General features: G+C 48.4%; 1 protein-coding gene across 2 annotated transcripts; it reads right to left on the bottom strand.

Annotated features, from left to right (window-relative positions):
• Positions 1–244: 244 nt before the first annotated feature.
• On the bottom strand, positions 245–20,852 carry TOM1 (target of myb1 membrane trafficking protein). 2 transcript variants are annotated; one of them, XM_048946031.1, is made up of 16 exons: positions 20,743–20,852; positions 13,763–13,847; positions 12,151–12,229; positions 11,852–12,001; positions 11,596–11,730; positions 11,140–11,286; positions 10,031–10,147; positions 9,408–9,541; positions 8,714–8,747; positions 8,040–8,157; positions 6,946–7,066; positions 4,178–4,253; positions 3,674–3,736; positions 1,987–2,046; positions 1,742–1,778; positions 245–1,644 (listed from the first exon to the last, which is right to left on the bottom strand). In XM_048946031.1, exons 1-16 carry the CDS (start codon positions 20,792–20,794, stop codon positions 1,496–1,498), a joined length of 1,557 nt encoding a protein of 518 aa, XP_048801988.1. In that variant the 5' UTR covers positions 20,795–20,852; the 3' UTR covers positions 245–1,495. The 2 variants fall into 2 exon arrangements, with proteins under 2 accessions (XP_048801988.1, XP_048801997.1); XM_048946040.1 differs by lacking the exon at positions 3,674–3,736.
• Positions 20,853–20,884: the final 32 nt, after the last annotated feature.

The raw sequence follows: 20,884 nt of genomic DNA on the forward strand, positions 1-20,884 counted from the left end.
GGTCTGGTCACAAGGCAGAAGGGGGATGGGGAGGAGGTAGCTCACTCTCTTGCTATTTTGGGATGGATTGGAACCACCTCTCCAGGAACCAGCACCTGCCTTGACTCACAGCACCCTCAGCCCCATGCCATGGCTCCTCTCAGCACCACTGTGTCCTCACTTGGAGAGCAAATGTGGCCACATGGCTGCATTCCTCTTCTCCCTTCCCCACGCCAGCACAGAGAACACACGCGTTCCTTCAGCGGAGGTTCAAGAGTTTGCTCCTTTAATGTGCAATAAAAAAGGCAACTCTCCCACATTCAGCAGGAAATCCCATGAGCAGGAGCCCCAGGCTCGGCACCCATCTCCCCAGCTGCCATACAGGATCAGGCACTGTGTGTGGTTTGCTCAGAAGGGGTTTCTCCCCTAAGTGCAAGTCGCTCCTGGCTGCTGCAGGGCAGCTTTGCTGTTGCGAGATGACTGATGTCTCGCTTCCCCTCTTCCGCTCACCAGCTTGAACAAGCTCTCCCAGCAACAGCATGCTCCCACCAGTGTAACAGTGCCTATGAGGGCCTCCTGTTTTAGGGAACACAGCTCTCTGCCACAGCACACAGGGAGTCAACAGCTGTTAGCTGGATCTGAGGCTAAGAGATCCTCCCTGCATCACAGCGGGATGTGGTGGAAGGCATCAGCGGAAGCAAAATAGAGGCAGGGTCATACTGGGGAAAGAAGGAAGGAAAGGATGGTAACAGGGGAATTAAATTAACTGCGAAGAGTTTGCTGAAGGCACATCCTAACCCACAGCAGACAGCCCCTTCAGCCTGCAGGCTGTGTACCACTTGCAGCTCAAGGCTTGCTTGCTGCCAGGGGCTTTGGTAACTGGCTGGCATGCAAAGGAAACAAGGGATGTGGGTAAGATTCCAGATAAACTGACGGGTAGGAAAGGAAGAGAAGGGGTTGTGAGTAAGGTGCTGCATACCACAAGCACTTGTGCAAGAAAAACTAGAGCAATAGGGCTCCACTGCCATTAGTGTTTTTCCTCCTCCACCTGTAACATATCGTACCAACTTTGCTTTCCAGGCTAACAGTGGCAGGCAGAGGGCTGGAGACCCACTCTAGAGAGGGAGCTAGGAAAGAGGCAGGCAGGCATGATTTCAGCAGCAGGCTGCAGGCTCTCCTCTTTCTTGGGCAAGATCTCTGATTGACTCACTGGAGAGGAGGATGGGGAGTTTCTGCTTTATCCACTCCATACCAAAAAAAACACCCACTGAACTCCCATGTTCTCTAGCAGCTTTGAAAACCTTCTTCACAAGCCTATTGTGTGACACAGAATGTCCCTGAACACAACAATGATTATCTGAAATATGAAAGCAGCTTTAAAATAAAAACAACTCAAAAAGAAAACAGGAAGAGAGTGGAGGAAGGGGATAGAGTCCTTCCCCTGCTGGCCCCGGATTGGAGGCGAGCAAAACAGCACACACAGCCTCTTGCTCCACAGCACACCAGTCAGTCGTGCTCACAAGGCAAACATAGCATCATCTTCTTTTGCTTGCTTCTGATGACGGCTGGCAGCAGCAGGGGAGACAGACGTCCCTGCTGAAGAGCTGGACAAAGTGGGCAGTCGGTCTGCAACTTTTGCTCGTTCTTCCAGAAACTTGTCAAACTCTGGCACAAAAGCAGAGTGGAGCATTAACAAGGAGGGGGGTTTGTGGAAAAGCCAAAGTGCTGCCAGCTGGAAAAGCCGTTTGCGGGTGACTCTTACCTTCGCTGGTGACACCTTTTCCATCCTCTGACTCTCCCTGGAGAAGGAGAAGGGCATGATTAGAGGCTTTTTATATTGATACGGTAGCCCAGATCCTGTGTCCTCAGCTTTTCCTGACCTGGTCCTTCCAAGCAGCCTGTGCCACACACACAGCGGTGCCAGCGCTGTTGTACACTGCCCAAGATCCAACCTCACAGGCAACTCTGACAGCACCACTGCTTACAGATAAGCAGCCCTTCACTTACCACGTCAGTAGACAGCCACTTTTCTATGTCTTCCATGAAATTTGCCTGGGGAACTGGCACCTGGGACAGAGGAAAAAAAGGCTGAGAGAATGTTCTTGAAACCCACTTTGCAAAAGGAAAGCCCAACCCCAAATCTAACCCTCTTGCCCCATCATTCAGTCAGTTCAAGCCCTTCAAAATCCCACCACTGCCATTGCAAAGCTCTCCCAGCTGCCAATGGTTCACCTCTTTCCTCTGCCCCATTCACACCCAGGCATGCATAATTTCCAGGATACGTGACATTAAAAGCATCTGGGGTTTGGCAATTGACTTTGGGATATTAACACAAGATGAGACTTTGGTAAGGACCCACAAGATGGAAGTTGTCTGCTTGTGTGAGGAAGCCAGTGAACAGGAGATGTGCTTTACTCCACACCACCTCCCTTCCACAAAGCAGTGACAGTCTGATGTCAAAGTCTGTGGTGCTTAAGATAACAAATGTTTGATGCCATACGGAGGGAGAAGGGCCAAGAATTGATTCTCTGGTAGGATCATGGAGCAAGGCAGTATTTGACATCACACCAAACTACAGACACAAATCAATCAAAGATAAAGTCCTCTACAGTTGAATTGTAATTAAAATTCAAGTAAGAAGAAGACTTAGTGCAGAATATTTTACATCTCTGGCCAATTTAAGAAGCAGAGACACCTTTTTAATGGACAGAGATATCCTTGACAGAAACCAAGACCAATTCAAACCCCCAGATCCTTTTCTCCAGTCATGAGCTTTTGAACAAAGCTGAGCAGCTAGAAGCTTCCCAAGCAGAAGCGCCAGAGGCTGTGTTATTTCTTAGAGGAACTTATTTCTTAGTTTCCTCATATGAATAACTCCCTCACCCTCAGAAAATGGCAAGATGAAGAGAAAAAGCAACTCTTTCTCACCAAGGACAGGCAGACTTTCTCAAACCAGGTAGCAAGTTCAGACAGTTACCCCAGTGGGCAGATGTATGAGTGGGGATGGAAGAGGATGTGTAAAATTAGGGAAGTTTCAAAGTGAAGTGGCTTTGTCTACCCAGAAATGAACTCTGGGTAGTGCATTCAAGCTGACAGGAGAACTTGTGGGGAAACTTCCCCACAGACATTAGCCTAGGTGGTGCCCATTTTAGGAAGAAAGGCTAGCAAACTTTGCACCTGGGACACTGTCAAAACCTCAGCATGCCTGAGGGGATTTCTGCAAATGCAGAAATTCCTGTTGTCAAAAGACCAAATTTGAAAGCTTGAACACGTTATCTGCAGGAGAAGGCCTCCAATGTGATAAAAGCCAGAATATGTTCTCTTCCAAATGTGGCAGCTCATGCTAGGCAGGAGAAGCTGCAAAGGGAATGAACAGCTGCAGCCTTCCCTATACCACTGTTTCATGCCTTTGACCCAGATATCCACCCTGTTACAGGCCAGTCTTTGTACGCCACATGCTCTTTTGGCCTCAGAACTTCTGGGATTTTTCCCTACTGTCATGTTAGAGGAAGGACTGACACTGCCTTCTTCCTTCCCAACCCTGGTCTCTATAACTGGCCCAGACCAGGGTTGCTCCATTTCAGTTTGCAGTCTCTCCTGATGCCTGCAGTGCACCCACACGTGCTGTGCCATTGCCACCTGCAACCCAGCAGCCCCAGCCTCCTTTCTCCCTACTGATACTCCACCATCTCACCATTCCTTGCCGCATCATCCAGTTAGTCAGCTGGGCTCCATCACTGGAGGCATTAGACTCCTCCTGGTTGAGAGAGAGTCTGTACTGAACGCTGTTATTGCAGAAGGTCAGGGAAAAGGGAGGCAATGGGTTTAGGGTAGTGGAAAGTGCACACTGTTACTGGTGGCCCACTTCTCTGACTGCAGAGAGGAGGCAAACAGACTTGGAAAGCTATGGAAGTGTAATAAACTGTATTTCCAAGTGGTTATTTCCTGCAGATGTAAGAAGGCTATCCTGTGTCTGTCTGAGTCAAGTTCAGACTTCTCACATTTCCCCACCTCCGGGTTGTAAATAATGAAGTATAGAGTCCAGATAGTAAATGCAGGTTGGTAGAGCCTAGGAGTTATCAGTCATGTTAAATGCTTGATTATTTTTTTTTCATAAAGGCAGCAGGTTTACTGTGTTGGAGGGCAAGGAGGATACTCCCACTCCTGGTCACACATTAAAGGCTCTGCAGCCACTTACCGCTCCTGTGTTCTGCTGCCGGGCATCCAGGGCACCAGCAAGTCCTTTGGTGGCTTGGGGATCTTCGTACTTTACCCTGAAAGCATGAAGTTAGATAACACACAGGTTGATATAGTGTCTGTGAGTGAAGATTGGGAAGTTCTAAATATATACTCAGGGCTGCTGACTGCACAACTTTTCATCTCTCACCGTTCTCCTCCCAAGAGCTTCTAGAAAGGAGTACAAAACTCCTATTAAAGAAGAATGCAACCCACTGTAAACCAGACTAATCTACTCACTGCAACATCACTATGGATACCAGAGGACAGCTCTGGCACTTGATAAGGGGATGACAAGGCATCACCTAAAAACAACTGTCCAGCAGACTAAAACTCAGTCCTCAGTCTTACAGTGCTAGGTGTATCTAACATGACACTGATCTTCCCTGGACTTGACTACAGAAGAGAGATAACTAACACAGACTGCACAGGAGATCACAGTTGCTATAGAATGGATTTGAGCAAAAAAGCCCCTGTATTATTCATATATCTTCACAGCAGAAACACATCTCAAAATCCTATCTCTAACCAACGCCACTCAAGAACTGATAGTGGCAGAGACTCACAGGCTTATACCATGTGGGAGGTTAAGCTGGATGATCAGAAAAGCCTGGTGTTGCTTCAGTCTCCAAACATCCCATTACAGCAAGCTCTTTCTATACACAGACAAGTCCCACCCAGCATCTCCTTTATCCCATTTCTGTGTCACCTCCAGGCTGCTACCACACACGCCAATGCCATGCTTCACCATCTGATCCATGCAGACTGGGGAAAACAATCCATCCATGCTAGGAGAATGAAGCCTCTCCCAGAAGCTCTCCTCAGGTTTCCCTTCCAGCCAGGCCCCTTCTTGCAGCTGAAGCAGATCATCATGTGGAGCTGTTTTTGTTGGGGGCTGAGGGCTTGGGCCACCGTTGATCAAACTTCTCAAAAAAGTGCTCATCAGTGAAGGGGCCGCTGTGGATAATTGCATCAAGGATGAAATACAGCACCACTACCATGCCACTGATGAGGAAAAATGGCAGGAAAGGCTTAAGGTGTTTCAAGCACTGCTTAGCTGAGACACCCATGAAGCATCAGGAATCAGGAACAGACCTTAGCTGCCTTGCTTGTGTCTCCTGCCAGCACATCCTGCCTGGGAGCAGCAGAGAAGTGGGTCTGTTCAGGGAGAGGGAGATACTGAGAGCAGAGCGTGCTAAGTGAAATGGGAAACCTGAGCCAGTGAGAATAGAGACTACCTGGCAGGGCTGCAAGTGCAAGCAGATGGAGGGCAATGAGGAATAAATAGAAGACGCCTCATTACCGCAAAGATCACAAGCCTCAGTCCGTTAAGGATTGCGCCACACTGGAGAGGATATGATTCCACCCCTGCCCAACTGTTCCTCAGCCTCTTGCACTGTGCACATACCAGCAGCTTGGGTTTCAGAGAGGCTGTTGGCACCAGTGTTTCTGTCCCATCCTGAGGCATCACACCCTGTGGTGTGTTGGGAGTACCCTCCAAGCAGCAGTCTCATACACCCTGACGGACTCTGCACATGGGTTCACAGCCCTGAATAAAGTGGTTCAGAGCTGCAAATGTTGGCAGTCATGTTCAGGCTGAGCCCAAAACAGCCATGTGTGTTCAATCACTGCTTCCCAACAGCCTAATGTGCTCACTAATGTAGCCCATTAGTGTGGTGCCCTGAAGGGTGCTGTGGACTGGAGACAGTACAGAGGACAGTCAATGAAGCAGGAGCAGAATCCCTTTCTAGCACTCCTGCCAGGGCAATCAGTTTGGGGAGCTCAGTGCTTGGACAAGATGACCAGGAATAAATTATGCGCCGTCCATGGATGCAAACTGAGGCAAGAGAGTGAAAGGAGACTTCTTTATGAGGTGTTAACTTGCCACTGTCCAGCTGCAGAGCAAGGCACTCCAGTGGATGGAGATCAGGAGCGCAGCTCTCTGAGGGCTGGAGGCAACCATAAGACTATGGACTCTACTGTTTGGTAACCTATGAAGAACATTGGGTGATTCTGACAGGTGAAACAGAGTATCATTGTCAAGTCTGTCAAGTCAAAAGCATCCTGTCAGCACAGCTCTTGTTGGCTCTTCCCAGTTAGAGGATTCAGAAAATTCACTCTTTGAAGAAAAGAAGAGACCTCTTCAGTGTAGACAGTGTATAGACAGTACTATGAGGTCCAACTATTACTGCTTTACATCAGGAGGTCTCAACCATACTACAGAGCAAGAAAAACCAGTGCCACTTAACAAGAGGGAAGCTGAGACCTAGATCAATGCCCTGCCTTGCAAACCACAATGGATTGTGCACTGTCTGCACTCCAGCTGAATATTCTGTCCATCAGACTCCATTGATATTCAGTGATACAGAATGGAACTCATGATTTCAGAGATAGACAAGAAAACTGAGCCAGTCCCATTCTGCACCTTTATCTCTGACACTGAGCCTTGCCACCACATAAAGCACTGCAATGTCCCTTGGTGAGGGATGTGTATACAGAGACCACTTTCTTTTCCACTTGACCAGGAGAACGCTGTAACGGGTGGACAATGGCAGCAAGGAAGAATGCCTGGAACTATAGAAGACATCCTACAAACACTGTGTGTGGGAAGAGTGCATTTCTGTTTCACCCTACTGCTTCCCACAAACTTGCTGGCTGGGATCATAATTCCAATTCCCCACAACCTCCCCTCTTGGAAGAAGGCAAGCACAGAGGGGCAGCTACACTCACTCTCTGCGTTGCTCAGCCAGCGAGCTGCCACGTGTCACAGCAAACATGTCGAACTCTTCCTCCAGCTTGCCAGAGGTGTCGAGGGAGTGCAGCCCTGCACTCACGCTCCTTGAGCCCAGGGCTATGGGAAAAAAAAGAGAGTGAGCAAGCAGCATGGACACACGAATGGAGGGCCATGGGCTTGGAGGTGTTGAGTGGAAGGCTAACATTCAAACAGGTTAAACTGCTCCAGGCCCACTAATCAATTCTGCCCCTCAGAAGCAGCACAGTGTTATCAGTGTCATGGGTGATGTGACAGAATCAGTTTCTTCTCCTACTCAGCAGATATTTTTAGCTCAGTCTCTGGCAGCAGCAGCAGCAATTTATTGCACTGATTCTGAAGGGCAGATGTTCCTGATCGTTTAACACAGGGAATTGCTTCATAACCCGTGGAAGAGGATAACCTGTGTTCTCCACTGGAGTGGATTTTCAGTATCACCTGAAAATCTCTGACCTGAAAACTATTTCCACTGGCTTGTTTGTAAATACAGTATTGTTAGTTTCCTTCAACTGCATCCAAGTTGTACTGAGCATGCTCACAATCAGCAAGAACTTCAGGCATGATTTTGTAGACTGTTGCTATGTCCTGAATACCCCTCAGGATCCCTCAAGCTTTCTGACAGCCTGTCAAGATCTGGGTCCTGAGCCCAAAATGCTCATGGCTGCCTTTGCAGTACAGTTCAGTGGCTTTTCTTCTCCCCAGCCCTGGTAGCCAGCCTGACACCACATGGCAAGAGAAACAACTGCACTGTTGCTAGGGATAGGAGGGAGTGCAACTTTCTTCCCTGCTGGAAAGCCCAGTTCTTAGCCACAACCTACAACTGAGGTCCTTCCATAAGAAGGTCCACCTCCTGCACAATCTGAGGCGTTAATATTGAGACATGTGCTTGCATCTCTTGGCATGCACAGGTTTCTTCATTAGTTTATTATTTGACAATATACTCAATTTTCTAGGCTACTTTATGAATATGGCTAAATTGGTAACTGAAGTGCATTACAGGTTTCTTACAGCAGCACAGGAGAAAAACTGAGGAGAATACTGCGTGGCAACATACTCATTCCAGCCAGCTGAGAGGAGAGGTTGTTGGTGACTTCAGGTTGTCTCACTACAGACGGAGTACTGGGTGTACTGGGTCTCAGGTCAATCAAGTTATTCTCTGCCTCACTTGGTGCCTTTGGAGAAAAAAAAACCCAGAAGATAGTGAAGAGTTTGTGAGCTTTGGACGCTTTGACTCCCCAGTCCTAGATTATTAACACTGAAAAGGGAAGCCCTACTGTACCCATTGAAAGATATCAACTGGGAGCCTGTCCTTGGGAGAAGTGGGACAATGATGAGAGAACTGGCTGGGAATAGGGCAGAATACATCTTGGTACCCAAGTCCCAGCTCTGCTGGGATGTCAGTAGGTTAGGTGCTGGCTCAGACAACAGGCCAGTGATGATACAAGGAGGCTCATTTGAGAAATGTTCATGCTCAAAACCCAGAAACCACATCTACTATTAGTCTGTCCATATTCCTTGTGTGAGGGGAAGGGGCCTACTGCTAGGAAAGTCTAGCAATGGGAAATGGAGCATCTTACACACTGATGAGGTCTGGTGTGTCTGGGCTGGGAGAGAAAAAGCCTATAGCTTGCAAGTGGGGCAGTTTGAATCTCTTTTCAGCACAGCAAGACATCACAGGTTGTGCAGGATGCAAACTGAGCCATACAAAAGGCAGTAGCTTTGAATTACCTTAACAGGCTGTCCTGTCCGAACACGCTCGAACCTGCAAGGAAGATGACAGGATGCAACAGGATACATTTCAGTAGTGTGTACTAATTCACCCTCAGCCCAAGAGATTTCTCAGTAAGGCTTGGCATAGTCTGCCCCTTCCTACATACTAGAAAAGGGGGACCATGTTCAGGGCCCCATTTCTCCCCTACACAGAAGACTCCACAAAAGGGCCCTCAGAGTTGATGTCTCCAAAGATATGTCTCCAAAGATGTGACATAAGAAAGCTTCTTGTGACACTTCAAAGCTACTTCTAATCAAAATGGTTCAAACCCAGCTCTCCTACACAGAGGAGATCAAATTCTCTTCACCCTAGTAGAAGAGAGTTTGGTGAAATGGAGGACAAAAACAGGTGATGATTCTACCTAGGCAAGTCCTTTCTATGTCTGTCTGCCTGAGAGCTAGAAAGCCAGCTCTTTTCATGCAGTCTCTTTCTTCTTCTGGGTTATGTTTATATTCTATCAGCAACAAACACAGTGTACTGAAGGGGCATGGATAAGTCAGCAAGATCTGAGGACTGGCTCTTCTTTCTAAGATGGGTAATAGAGGCTGACACACCTTGAGCATTACATTCATGGGCAGATCAAAAGCTGGGATAGACTACCAAAGGGCAGTCAGCTCTTATGGAGGAGCAGAGCAGGGAGGAGAGAGGTACCTTTCATGGCGTAGAAACACATTGTTGAGGTTGTCATTGATGAGGAGTAGCTCCTCAGTGAGCTGCTCATGCTGGACACGGGGAATCAGCTCTAGCACACGCTGCTGCATGGCTCTGCATGTCCGATTCAGCTCCTGCTCATAGCAAGAAAAGTTACCACAAAGGTCAGGCTCAGGCTGAGCTCTTGCAGATTTGGAAGTCTGAATGCAACAGACAGACTCCAGAGCCAACTGGAGTCTATCAGCAAGTGTAGAGGATGAAAAGAAGTTGGTATGAGACATAAACCAAGTCTGGGATTTATAGTTACTAGTTTTCTTTGTCCTTGCAATAATTGCATACTGTTTGTTTAACATATTATTCAGGAACAAAGGCCCTCAGGGATTATAGGTCTTCGTGTGAGATGATTCCAGCCTCAACAGGGCAAATTTCCTTGGCCACTGAAACTTCACAGCCCCCATGTCTCCCTTATCCCATCACTCCCTGCGAAGTCCCACACTGAATTGTTCCAGTGCAATTGTTCCCCGTGCCTAGCATGTAGAATGTCTCAGTTCATCAACTCATTGCTAAATTGAGCTCCGTGTGCCAGCCCTCTGTCCCACCAGTAACTGCCTTGTGTTCCTTACTTGCAGCAGCTCCAAGTCAGAAGTCTCAGCCTGGGATGGCACCAGCTCTGTCAGCATCTCTGACATGACCTTCACATTCCCATTCACCACTTCCAGCTCACTGCGTAGCTTCTTGATCTGCAGAAGGGAGTGGAAGTGACTACTTACCCCGTGAAGGCCAGGGGATAGCTGAGGTAGCTGTGAAGGGCAGCGCACAGTGCGGATGCATTCACAAAGCTGAAGGGAAAAGCCACTGGAGAACTCATTTGTCACTGCTCAGTTTGGTTCCCGGGAGCTCTCAGCAGAAGGAAGCCTTATTACTTACCATCAAATTCACTCGCTGGTAAAAGATGCCAGGCTCTCACTGGGAACCTTTGCCACTATACCTAACCTTGATTTTTAATAACCAGCAAAGGCTGCTGTTATGATTCAATCTCACCCCAGCCAGCAGCTCCTCTGTGGCAGTGACTCACATGATTTCATTTCAGAGGCAGCAGATTGGAAAGAATGAATTCCCATTCAGAAGGTGACTCTGGGCTAAGAGTGCAGTTGAAGCTTTTTCTCTCTGGTTTCAGAGGCTACTAATGAGCTCCTTGAGAGCAGTTTCTACCCTCTGTTCTGCAAGGGGATGCAACCTACTAGCAGCTGGAGAATTGATGCTGAACTTGGTGTCTTAAGTCAGGGTGAGGAAGGAGAAAAGAGGATGAAGAAACAACTGAGAAAGCCCTGGTCTATGCAAGCTGCATAGCCAGTTAGGATTGATTTGTATGGAGTCACTTGTGAGTCAAGATAAACAAAGATGGTACGGAGGCATCTACAGAGAAAAATTCTGCTCCACTGTACTACAAAGACCTTGCTCAAAGCCTGTAGGTCTCAGCTCCTTACTTCCCTATAGACTGGAGATCCTTCCAGTAGCTGCAAGCAGCCCTGTCTTAGGGAAGCATAACCACTCTGTGTTTGTGGTAACACTGCGACCACAATGGAGAAAATCCCTGAATGACACTTTGGAACAGCTCCTTAAGGATCTAGGCTGGGGAAGGAGCAGGACAGCAGTCTCAGAACAGCATCTGTGAAACAGATCCCACGTGGAGGGACAGCTAGCAGCAGCAGAGGGTATGTGTCCAACTCACCTGCTCTTGTGTGGGTGTGATGGGTGCATTGCTGGAAGTGTCTCTCCCAGAGGGCAGGGTGACAGGGTGGAGGATGGACTCCATCTGCTGAGGGGAGTTGACCGCAGGAGAGTTCTGTCCAGACTGGGAGTTAGAGCTATACACAGACTATGAGGTGGGAACAGCGGCAGAGATGTTAGACACTCACAGCTGACAGGATAGTACAGTTACGAAAGAAATGTTAATGTCAAGTCCCCATCTGCTTTCAGTTAGTCTTCCAACTTCTCTGCCTCACCTCCCTCAAAGCTCTTACCCTATAGCTATAAGTCACTTTGTCCACCGTGGCCTTGCAAAGAGACTCTCCTGCAGCTTCTCACTCCCCACTTCCTCTAACTGCAATCCAGAGCTACTGTAGCACCCTCACAGCTCCAGAACAGCAGCAGTACACCTCCCTTCTCCTCAGAAACGCTTCCATACCCTCCGCGGTGTGTGGATGGGGGACAGCATGTCCAGATCAGTCATGGGAAACTCAAGGCCTTTCCGTCTAAGGTCTTCATAGACAGCAACAACACCAGTTAAGTCCGGTGAGCTGCGGAAAGCATCCGCCCAGGACTAGGGAGAAGGAGATAACCATTTATATCATCATTTACATAATTTACACTACACTAACACACAAAGACCTAAAGACAACCGGTCCCTTCACTGGTGCAGATGCTCATTCTTTTTGGCTCACCTGGATGAGGGTCAGCACCTTGTCGTGTACTATGGCAGGTGGGTTATTCTTCGGCAGGATTGTTCTCACCAGGACACTTTCCACAAAGTCCTGGCTGGCTACAAGGATATGGAAGCGATGGCCACAGTTTTTGACACATGTCTCCAAGACCTTTGAAGGCAAAGAAGCATTAGCTACAGTCTTCTCTTCTCTGCCTGCATATATTAGCCTTGTTGTCTTTGGGTGCCCAAGTTTTTGCACTTGGGGACTCAGCTTTACAGCAAGAATCACGGAACCAAGAAAGAATAGTGACCACTCACCGTCAAAGCCAGCATAACTTCATGGAAATTCTTATTCCCTACAATTCTTTTCTTTATGGCTCGGAAAGCATCTTTGGGCCTGCAGGAAAAAGCAAATGGAGAAAGATCATCAGAAGGGTGAGACCCACGTAGGCAGAAGCAAAGCAAAACAGCCACTGACATCCAGAGTCTTGCACTCAATAGGTGATCTTCCCCATCACATTTTCAGTGCATCTTGAAGCAGTGACTGATAAAGCAGTTTTTGCCGTTAGTTCTGTAAGAGGAGCTAGGTCCTGCTGCTGAGCATTGGAGCTGAAACTGGAGGCTTCTGTGCTGATGTTTGCAACAATCCAAGGTGTACAGACAAAATAGAGAGTAAAAGCAACACCAGAGATGTACTGTTTGGGGTAAAGCAAAATCCCATGGCAGTGACAATGCAGACAAGATCACAAAAAGCTTGGCATAGGACAGAGGAGAAGCAATCCTTGTAATGTTTAGAAATAAACTGTTTAAACTTTTCCCTGGAGGAAAGGAGGCTAAAAAGAAGTTTGGGAGATGCAGTGGCAAAATCTTGCATATATGGCAGCATAGCAGGACAACTGTGGTTTTGTGAGAGGGTACAAAAGGACTAACATGCTCCAGTAGAGTAGGGGAAGAAAGGCTGGCCTGGAAGAGCAGCAGCACTGGAAGATAAGAATGAGATGGAGACACCAAGATAATGAAGAAGCACCTGGGAGCCCATGGGGCAGAGAAGCTGCAATAGATGGGCATTAGCAGGAGAGTGGGAGAGACAGCTGTGCTAGCAGCAGCCCAGAAATGAAACACAAAGTGGTAACAGCTTGGGACTGAGAACTGTTGGCAAAGACAGGCATATTTGTACCAAGGGGAAAGCAAGGAAGGTGTGACAGATCTGTAAAGAAAAGGTGTTTGACTTTGTTTCCATAGAACTGTGAAGTTTCAAACTGAGCTTGCTATCTATCAGCCTCCCTGTGAGGTGGGACAGCAGGAGTGAAACCCACATTTTTCATTCCATGTATCACCTTCTTTTTTACATGCTGTTCTTGACATCTCCACTGTGAGATGGAGCAGACCCCCTAGGATTCACTGGCAAATCCCCAGCTCCAGAGTTAACATGTTTGGCAGATTTCTAACATCCCTTTTCGGGGGGAATGCCCACATTTGTGCACATCAGAGTGATTGTATATGAAAATAACTTAGAACATAACCCCAGCAGGACCTGCCTGAGATTTTCTTCTCTCCTCAGTCATTGGCCTGAAGACTTTTACATTCCCAGTGGGGAGAGTGGGATAAGGAAGAGGAATAAATCAAAGTGAAAGAATTGCAAATGTGTCTTTGGGAGACAGCCTGGCTTGAATCAAGATTTCTCTGCAGACCTCATAGGCCTGTTTGAATGGCTCCTTGTGCTCATGAAGATCACAGGGAGGCATCTAACAGATACTCTGACAGCTCTGCTCTGTCTCTAGATGCCCCAGCAGAGTCTCATCTAGGGGACCGTTGGGCAGCCCAGTTTATTACCTCCACCACTGCATGCTGCCATTGCAGTATAGGGATATTGTTACAGGAAGCGTGCTGGGACCTGCTGCTGAATGAGAACCTTTGCCAGCTCCCTTACCCTTCTTCAGTCTCATTAATGATGTCGCAGATCTCCATGTTGAGAGACCAGTCCTCGCCCCGCAAGGATCCATCGGTGGCTCTCTCTGGAAAACAGAAACCAAGACAGGATAAAGCTAAGAGAGGCCCTGGCACGCTCATGGGCTGCTCTTCAGCTCTGACCCTGGATTCCACCATAATATTTAACATGAATAAAGCTGCAAAGCCTGAGCCACCAAGTGCTTCCCACTAGGTGTCACCACCATAAAGCACATTGCTGGCTGGTGTTGGGATGGGCAGTTGCACAGCTTTGCCCACATCACTCATGCTGCAGACTCACACACTGCATGATCTCTGGTGTCCTACACACAAAGGGGGAGAGGGCCTCAGTAGAAAACAAGTGACTTCAGCTGCACAACTGAAGAGAAGGGGGATTATTTGCTTTGTTGCTGCAGGGCCAGCAAAGGAAACCATGAGTTTAGCCTGCTCATGCTGACATGTATCTAATGCCATCGGCGTTGCTTTTATTTGCATCAAATTAACAAATGAATTAGCCTCCCAATTTTTACAAGTCCTATAAAAACAGATAAGCAAGCAAAACCTAAAAAACAGGACTTGATTAACATTTGCATCTCTTGCCTGAATTTCTGGCCTCTGGGGGGTATTGACAGACAAGGACTGTGGGCTGAAGTCATGTTCCAGTTTTGATTGTGTCCCCTTTAATTAGGAATTCCTCAGTCAGCCTTGATGTTATTCAAGGCAGAGATTTGGGCAACACACAACTATTAGTGAGATCACCAGTGCCTCCACCCTGTAATCAGCTGCGTCTCACCCCAACCACACTGGCTGAGTGATGCCTTTAGGGTCACCACCAGTGGGTGGGGGAAACAACTGCTGGTGGGCAGGCAGAACCAGGCACTCTCCAGACCACGGTAAAATGCAGAGATACGGCAGATGGCAAATAGTGCAAGAGAACCTTCTTTCCAAGCTTTCCCATCCTATAAGATGCCTGATTTAGTAGTGGAGCAAGGCAATAAAACTAGCCAGACCAGTTCAGCACCTATCAGGTGCTCTTCAGGAGAACTGGGACCCAGCTTCCTTACAGGGACCAACTTACTTAAACACTTAGGGGAGTGCCTGCTTTTTCAGAACTGCTGTCACTGCACAATCTGGATCTGGCCCTTGCTGTTGTGGGTCCTCTGCCCTTCAGAGGGAGCCTCCTCTGCAACCCAAATAGCTGATGATCCCTCTGTGGGACTAAAATGAAATGCCTGCTATGCAAGTGATAATGATAGGGGCCATAACATTGGAAAAATGTTTCTAACTTGTGCCTGGGTAAGCAGATCCTTCGTGTTTTGGAATGCCTTGTTTTAAGGATCAGACAGCGAGCTACTCACAGCACTGTGCAATACACCCTCTCTTGTACACATCCCTCCCACAGGTTACACACCACAGCATGAAGCTACCTGTCCAAATGTCATTGAAATCCAGCTGCCACCTTTTTTCTTGGCTGCAAAACCTACTGATTGCGCTGTGATTAGGTTGATTACATGGTGGCCACAACCTGATGGAAGAGGGCAAAGCAGTGAAGGAGAGCAGCAGAACGTTCTTAACGCTTTTTCACCTTTCCAATTATTCTCTCCAGCTCTGGGACACCACAGAACTGGCCCTGCTGGCAGGTAGACTGCAGTTCAGGTTGATCTGATAGATTTGGTGCACTTGGTCATGAAGCTACACTTCACTGCTGCTCTCCTCCATGCTGAGGGTCACCTCCTGCTCAGGACATACCTTGGTTTATGTCCCAGCCTACCCAGAAGGTCCTCTGTACTGATTGTTGCCTTTGGCAATGAAACCCACAAATCAATCTCTTGTTTCTTTTCCTACCAAAAGGAAGTCCACATCCAACCTACTCAGCCCTGAAAAAAAACACTGCAGATAAAAAGAAAAAAACACAACTCAGGAATAGAGTTGAGCCTGCTGGGAAGCTCTAAGCTACAGAAGAAACCAGGGATTAAACAAAAACAGAACTTAACCATCAAGTCTCTGCTGCTCAAGAATCTCCCCAAGCCTCCTCATCTTGACTTCTGCCTTACACAAATGTGAACTGAGTCTGCCACCATTCCTCTCTTGCTTCCCTGTGCGTGGCACCACTCTGCAACTTGCTTTCTTGTCTCCTTTTCTTCCAAATGTGCTCGCCCTGCCAAAGCTGAGGAGCAGGTTTGCTTTCCGAAAGGAATGCAAACAAACCATGCACGCTCCTTCACCTGGCTGGCTGGTACAGAAAGTGGGGATTCCTCAGAGGTGACATATGCAGCTCGCAGTCACCTCACAGTGGGGCAGTGATCCTGTCACTGCCACCTTCCTTAGGAGGCTGGTGGGTGAAAAGCTGCAGGAAAGCAGCAAACCTGCCATAAATGCAATGTGAAGTTAGAAAATGTGCAGCTGGAATAGCAGAATTAGGGCATATGGAAAAAAGGAAGGCGATTACTTTGAATCTGCCTACTGAGATTAAGGCCCATCCTCTCTGGCCTCGGGAGGGCTGGAGCTAATGCCTTCTAAATCCTTGCTCCCAAGTACCGAAGGACTGCCCAAGTCTAATAAGATGTGTTGGAGTTTTGTCTGAAAATCCTGAACTTTACCCTTTTACTAAAGCCTGCAGAAAGAAAGGAAACTAAGTATATTCATTAGCCACGTGAAAGATCAGAGCGGCTGGCCCTGTTTCATGAGCTGTAATTAGCACATGAGCTGTCTGCCCCTTATAAAATCTGAGCCTGACATGCCGACAAGTCCCTAAAAACAGTGAGGACAGGAGGCAGGGCCTGGCTGCCTGCGGAGCACTGCTCGGCAGGGCTTATCAGGCAGCTTTTGGTTCTGTGTGCTGGGAGCTGACCCTGGCCTGACGCAGGGCATGCCTCATGGGGAGGCTATCAGTGGTCTATAAATGCTGCTTTCTTCAAAGCCTGATACCAAGACCATACAGTATGCAAGAGGCTCTCTGCAGGGCCGCTTCAAAGCCATGTTGTTTTAGTGGCCAGACCAGCTTCCTGGGTGTGACAGCACTGCGGTTTGACTGAGGCCGGTGTGCTGCCTTGCAAATTGCCCACCTCAACCCAAAATCACAGCTGTGGCATGAATCAAAACAAAGCACTGAATCTTCCTTTCTGGCATCTGATGTATTTCTGATGACTGTAAGCCACTAATGCGTCCGGTACTGTAAGATAAGAAATTATTTTGAACTCGGCATAACTGATCCACTGGAGTAGCACCTTGCATTGTGCCAGGTGTGAATTCCATGGCTTTGTTTCCTTCCTAGATTCTTGCTTCTTTCTATTGTGGCAGGGGAGGGCCCACCACTGGGCTGGCCATGTAGCCATTCCCAGTGGTACAGTCAGCATCACAGCAATGTACGGGAGCCAGGGACAGGTAATACCAAACAGAATCCAGCTCCTTTTCCTCCCCTTCAGAGGCCTGAAATATCCATAACAAGCCAGGTGGCATTCAGAAACCCTTCACCTGTACCCTTCACGCTCTACTGTAGCTTGTCAGAGACCAGCGCTTTGCTGCAAGTCAGGTCCTTTGCAAGACTGCCTTTGGCACTCAGTCCTGCTGGCTTCAAATTCCTTGCAAAGCATTCTCACCAATTCCAACACGAGTTTGAGAGCACCAGCATTTTGTTGCACAAGACAGCATAGGTTCAGCAGAAAGCAATCCAAACTTTCTCCCAGCCTCCCTCCAATTCGTAATACCCCCTGGACCAAATCAGCATCCTGTGGAAAGTCACCTCAAGAAGCCTCATGCTTTCACTTCTCACAAGGAATCTTCAGTACCAGCTCAGGCAGGACTCCCCTCTTCAGCCTTGCCCTTTCTTCCTTTCTTCCAAAGATGCAGGGGACAGACAGCTTGCTTTCCAGAGAAAGCTGAGATATATCTCCAGTCTTAATTCAAGAGTGGTGATGGACATGTACTTGATCTACCACAATGCTTTGGGTATTTGCGTCTCTGAACTTATCCTCCTGTCCTTTGCTGTGAATCAGCTCAAAGTCTCGGGGATCCGAGAGCTCTTCATCAATTTCACAGCACAGAAGACAAGACTGAGCCTTGCTGAGAAGCACTACGTTGCAGAAACCCAACAGGAAAGAGAATGCTATTAACAGCAGATGGTATCTGCTTCCCACCAGCTCCTAAGGACCAACTTGCAGAGGGTTTGGGATTTAAATAGCTGTGAGGCACATTCTATTTTATCTGCTGCTCTCCCTCAACCATGAGCAGAGGCAATCTGCTCTCTCGCTCTCTCTCGCCAGCCTCAATTTTCCTGGTTATCATGCTTAACCCACACCCAAACATAAAAAACTCCCCTCCAGCTCCATAGTACACTTTTACTTCTCTCCCTTGCCTTCTGCCCTCATTCACAGAAAAAAACTCTTTCCTTTTCAGTACTGCTATAATTACAAGCTATTCCAGACTTCAGGGTTCAGAAAAGAGCACTGTTCATTTCCTCTCTATTCTCTCACTCTGCCTTGTTACTATCAGAGCATCCTTGAAAGCAGGTTTTCCATTCTGACGTTTCTTTTACCTCCCAGGTAGAAGCCAAGTGAATTGCCCTTTCATTGGTAGAACCCAAACTACAATGCTTTAGCATTCTTCAGAAATTTCTCCATTGGTTAGAAGTACTTCATTTTTTTAAAGGCTGTATTCACCTTACTTAGGGAAAGAGATCACAGTCCAAAACCAGGACAAAAGGGAAATTCTGTGATGAAATCTCAGGATTGGGAATAAAAAGGTGTAAACCTACTCCTCTGCAACTGATACTTTTTGTAAGAAATCACTGAGATTATCTGAGTGTGTTTCCTTCTCAGCAAAACAAGTGGGACTTGCTAGATTAACATTAATGAAGGAATTTGAGAACATCAGTCTGCACCAGAGTACTTCCTTTTCATTCCATAGCCTTCATCTAAAGCTGTTTTATACCTTTTAAGATGTATCAGGCATACATCACTCTGCCCAAGTAATTTACAAACATGCAATATCAGCTTTCTGCAGACAGCCCGAAATGGCAGCACCATGCAGGTTTGGTGAACAGGTTCATGGGCTCCTTGTGCAGCTGCCACGGACCTACCAAACAACTTCAGGTAAGTCTTGTTCGCGTCTCAAATTAAAAAGGAAAGATAGCATTTATCTATGTCCCCAGGATGTTGTTAGGCAATGTTCAAAAGGAGAAAACACTCGTGTTTACAGCTGACAGCCCTTTTTAAGTCCTCCACACCTCAATTCCTTTTCTCATACACTGCAAATCCTCCACCCCTTTGGACTCCAATAACCCCAGTCAGTGCCAATCATTAAGATTTTTCTGCTGTCACACATCTAGTACTATGGACTCTAAGCTCCTGTTTGACAGCACTCTTGAAACAATTTCCTCCTCTTCTTTGTTGTTGGCTTGTTGCTTGAAAATCCCTTCTTTACGAGAAGTAAAGCCCAGCAAGAAAACCACTTACATCTGACTGCTCAATAAACTGCTCAGAAGACCCAGAGGGCACAAAGTACTCTGTAACACCTAAAGATGACTTCAGTTTGCCTGGACCCAGACACAACAATGTATCTGATACTCTCCTAGAATAATCAAAAAGGGCAGGAGACCGCATCTCCTGGGAAGCAGGATGAAACATGTGACTGCCATCTGGGAAGGCATCAAATATCACGTAGAGCTGTTCTGTATTGAAAACCTTCCGTTGTTTGGGAAGATTAAAGTCAACCTTCCCCCAACTTGTAGTTGCATCTCACCAATCCCACCCAGTACTTGAGTTTCACATCACAATGCCCACTGTTTCTTTGGACACTGGTGTGTGCATTTAAAGAAGTGCAGCAGTTTTCTCTTTTTCCACCTCACTCACAGCATGCTGTTCACCCCTGCACATGCATTGAACCAGGGGTTTCAGAGAAGAACAGCACAAAGATTTGCACAGGCAACTGAAAGCAACACTGAGCAACTGCATAAACAAGAAATGGCCAAATTGCACAAGACAGAGACATCAAGCAGGAAACATCAACCACATTTCTTCAAGCACAACCTGAAGGCATTCAGATGGTACAACATGAGAACAAAAGAATCTTTATTCCAAGTACTTTAAGAACTGCATCTCTGCTTTGAGAGCAGTGTAGCTGCCCATGGCCTTATTCTTTCTCTTTGCTCCACTTTCTTGAGCTATTCTCTTCTGTGCTCAGCAATCTGTCTTTAGCACAGGGACTAAAACGCTTAATGCCTGCAAGCCTGAAAGGTCACTAAGTGGATGCCACACTGATACCACTGCTAGAGCTGGGGCTCTACCCTGTGATCCGGCCTGTGGTGCAGGGCAGAGCCAGCAGGGCCGCCAGTACAGTGTTAGGCGCTGCTGGGTGACGATCCCACTAGACAAACCATCAGACGGCAGGTCTCAGCCAGCCCGAAGTTCCCGCCCCTGGGCAGCCCTAGCTCTGTGCCAACTACCTCCCATGCCTCTTCAGGTAGTAAAAGGTGCCTTCCCGCCCAGAGCGCCGAGAGGCCACTGTGGCTGGAGCTCAGCCAATCAGCAGCCCACGCAGGGTGGGTTCCCCGCGAAGCCCCCCAAGAGGTGCAGGCGGGAATGGCCCCGAGCCAATCACGGACCTCAGCGCCGCCAGGGGGCGTGGCTCGGACCACCGCTCCTCGGCCCCTTTAAGTGAGGAAACTTCGCCTCGCCACCTCAAGACCCCTCCACGCCCGGATTGGCCGGCGGGGCCGCCAACGGCACCGCCACGGGCTGCGCGTCCTCTATTGGTCGAAGACGGCCGTCAGTCACAGCGGAGCTCCCCTCTCACAGGCCGCCTCCCTCCGCATCCCACCGCGAGGGCGGGGCCCGCCGCTTCTCGCAGGCAAGGGGTCCTGCGGCAGGGCGGGCGGCCGGGCACGGCGGCAAGCTCCCACGGGGGGCGCGCGGGGGAGAGGGAACGGGGACGCGCGCGGGGACGGCGCGAGAGCGAGGGACTCACCGATACGCTGCCCCACTGGGGAGCTGAAGGGATTCCCCAGCAGAAAGTCCATCGCGCCGCGATCAGCTGACTGTGCCGCCGCCGCTCACGTGACCGCGCGCCGGGCCGGGCCGGGGCGGGTCTCGGCGTGACGACAGCGGCC

Source organism: Lagopus muta, chromosome 1 (genome assembly GCF_023343835.1).
Source record: "Lagopus muta isolate bLagMut1 chromosome 1, bLagMut1 primary, whole genome shotgun sequence".
NCBI classification, from domain to species: Eukaryota; Metazoa; Chordata; class Aves; order Galliformes; family Phasianidae; genus Lagopus; species Lagopus muta.

What these genes read in the sequence shown, in the direction of transcription:
- TOM1 (XM_048946031.1), bottom strand. Translation starts at nt 20,794, where the DNA reads ATGGACTTTCTGCTGGGGAATCCCTTCAGCTCCCCAGTGGGGCAGCGT. An exon ending in CCCAGTGGGGCAGCGTATCG is followed by an intron (nt 13,848 to 20,742) that starts GTGAGTCCCTCG and finishes TCTGTTTTCCAG; the next exon opens with AGAGAGCCACCGATGGATCC. An exon ending in GGATGATGCGGCAAGGAATG is followed by an intron (nt 2,047 to 3,673) that starts GTGAGATGGTGG and finishes CCTCTGTCCCAG; the next exon opens with GTGCCAGTTCCCCAGGCAAA.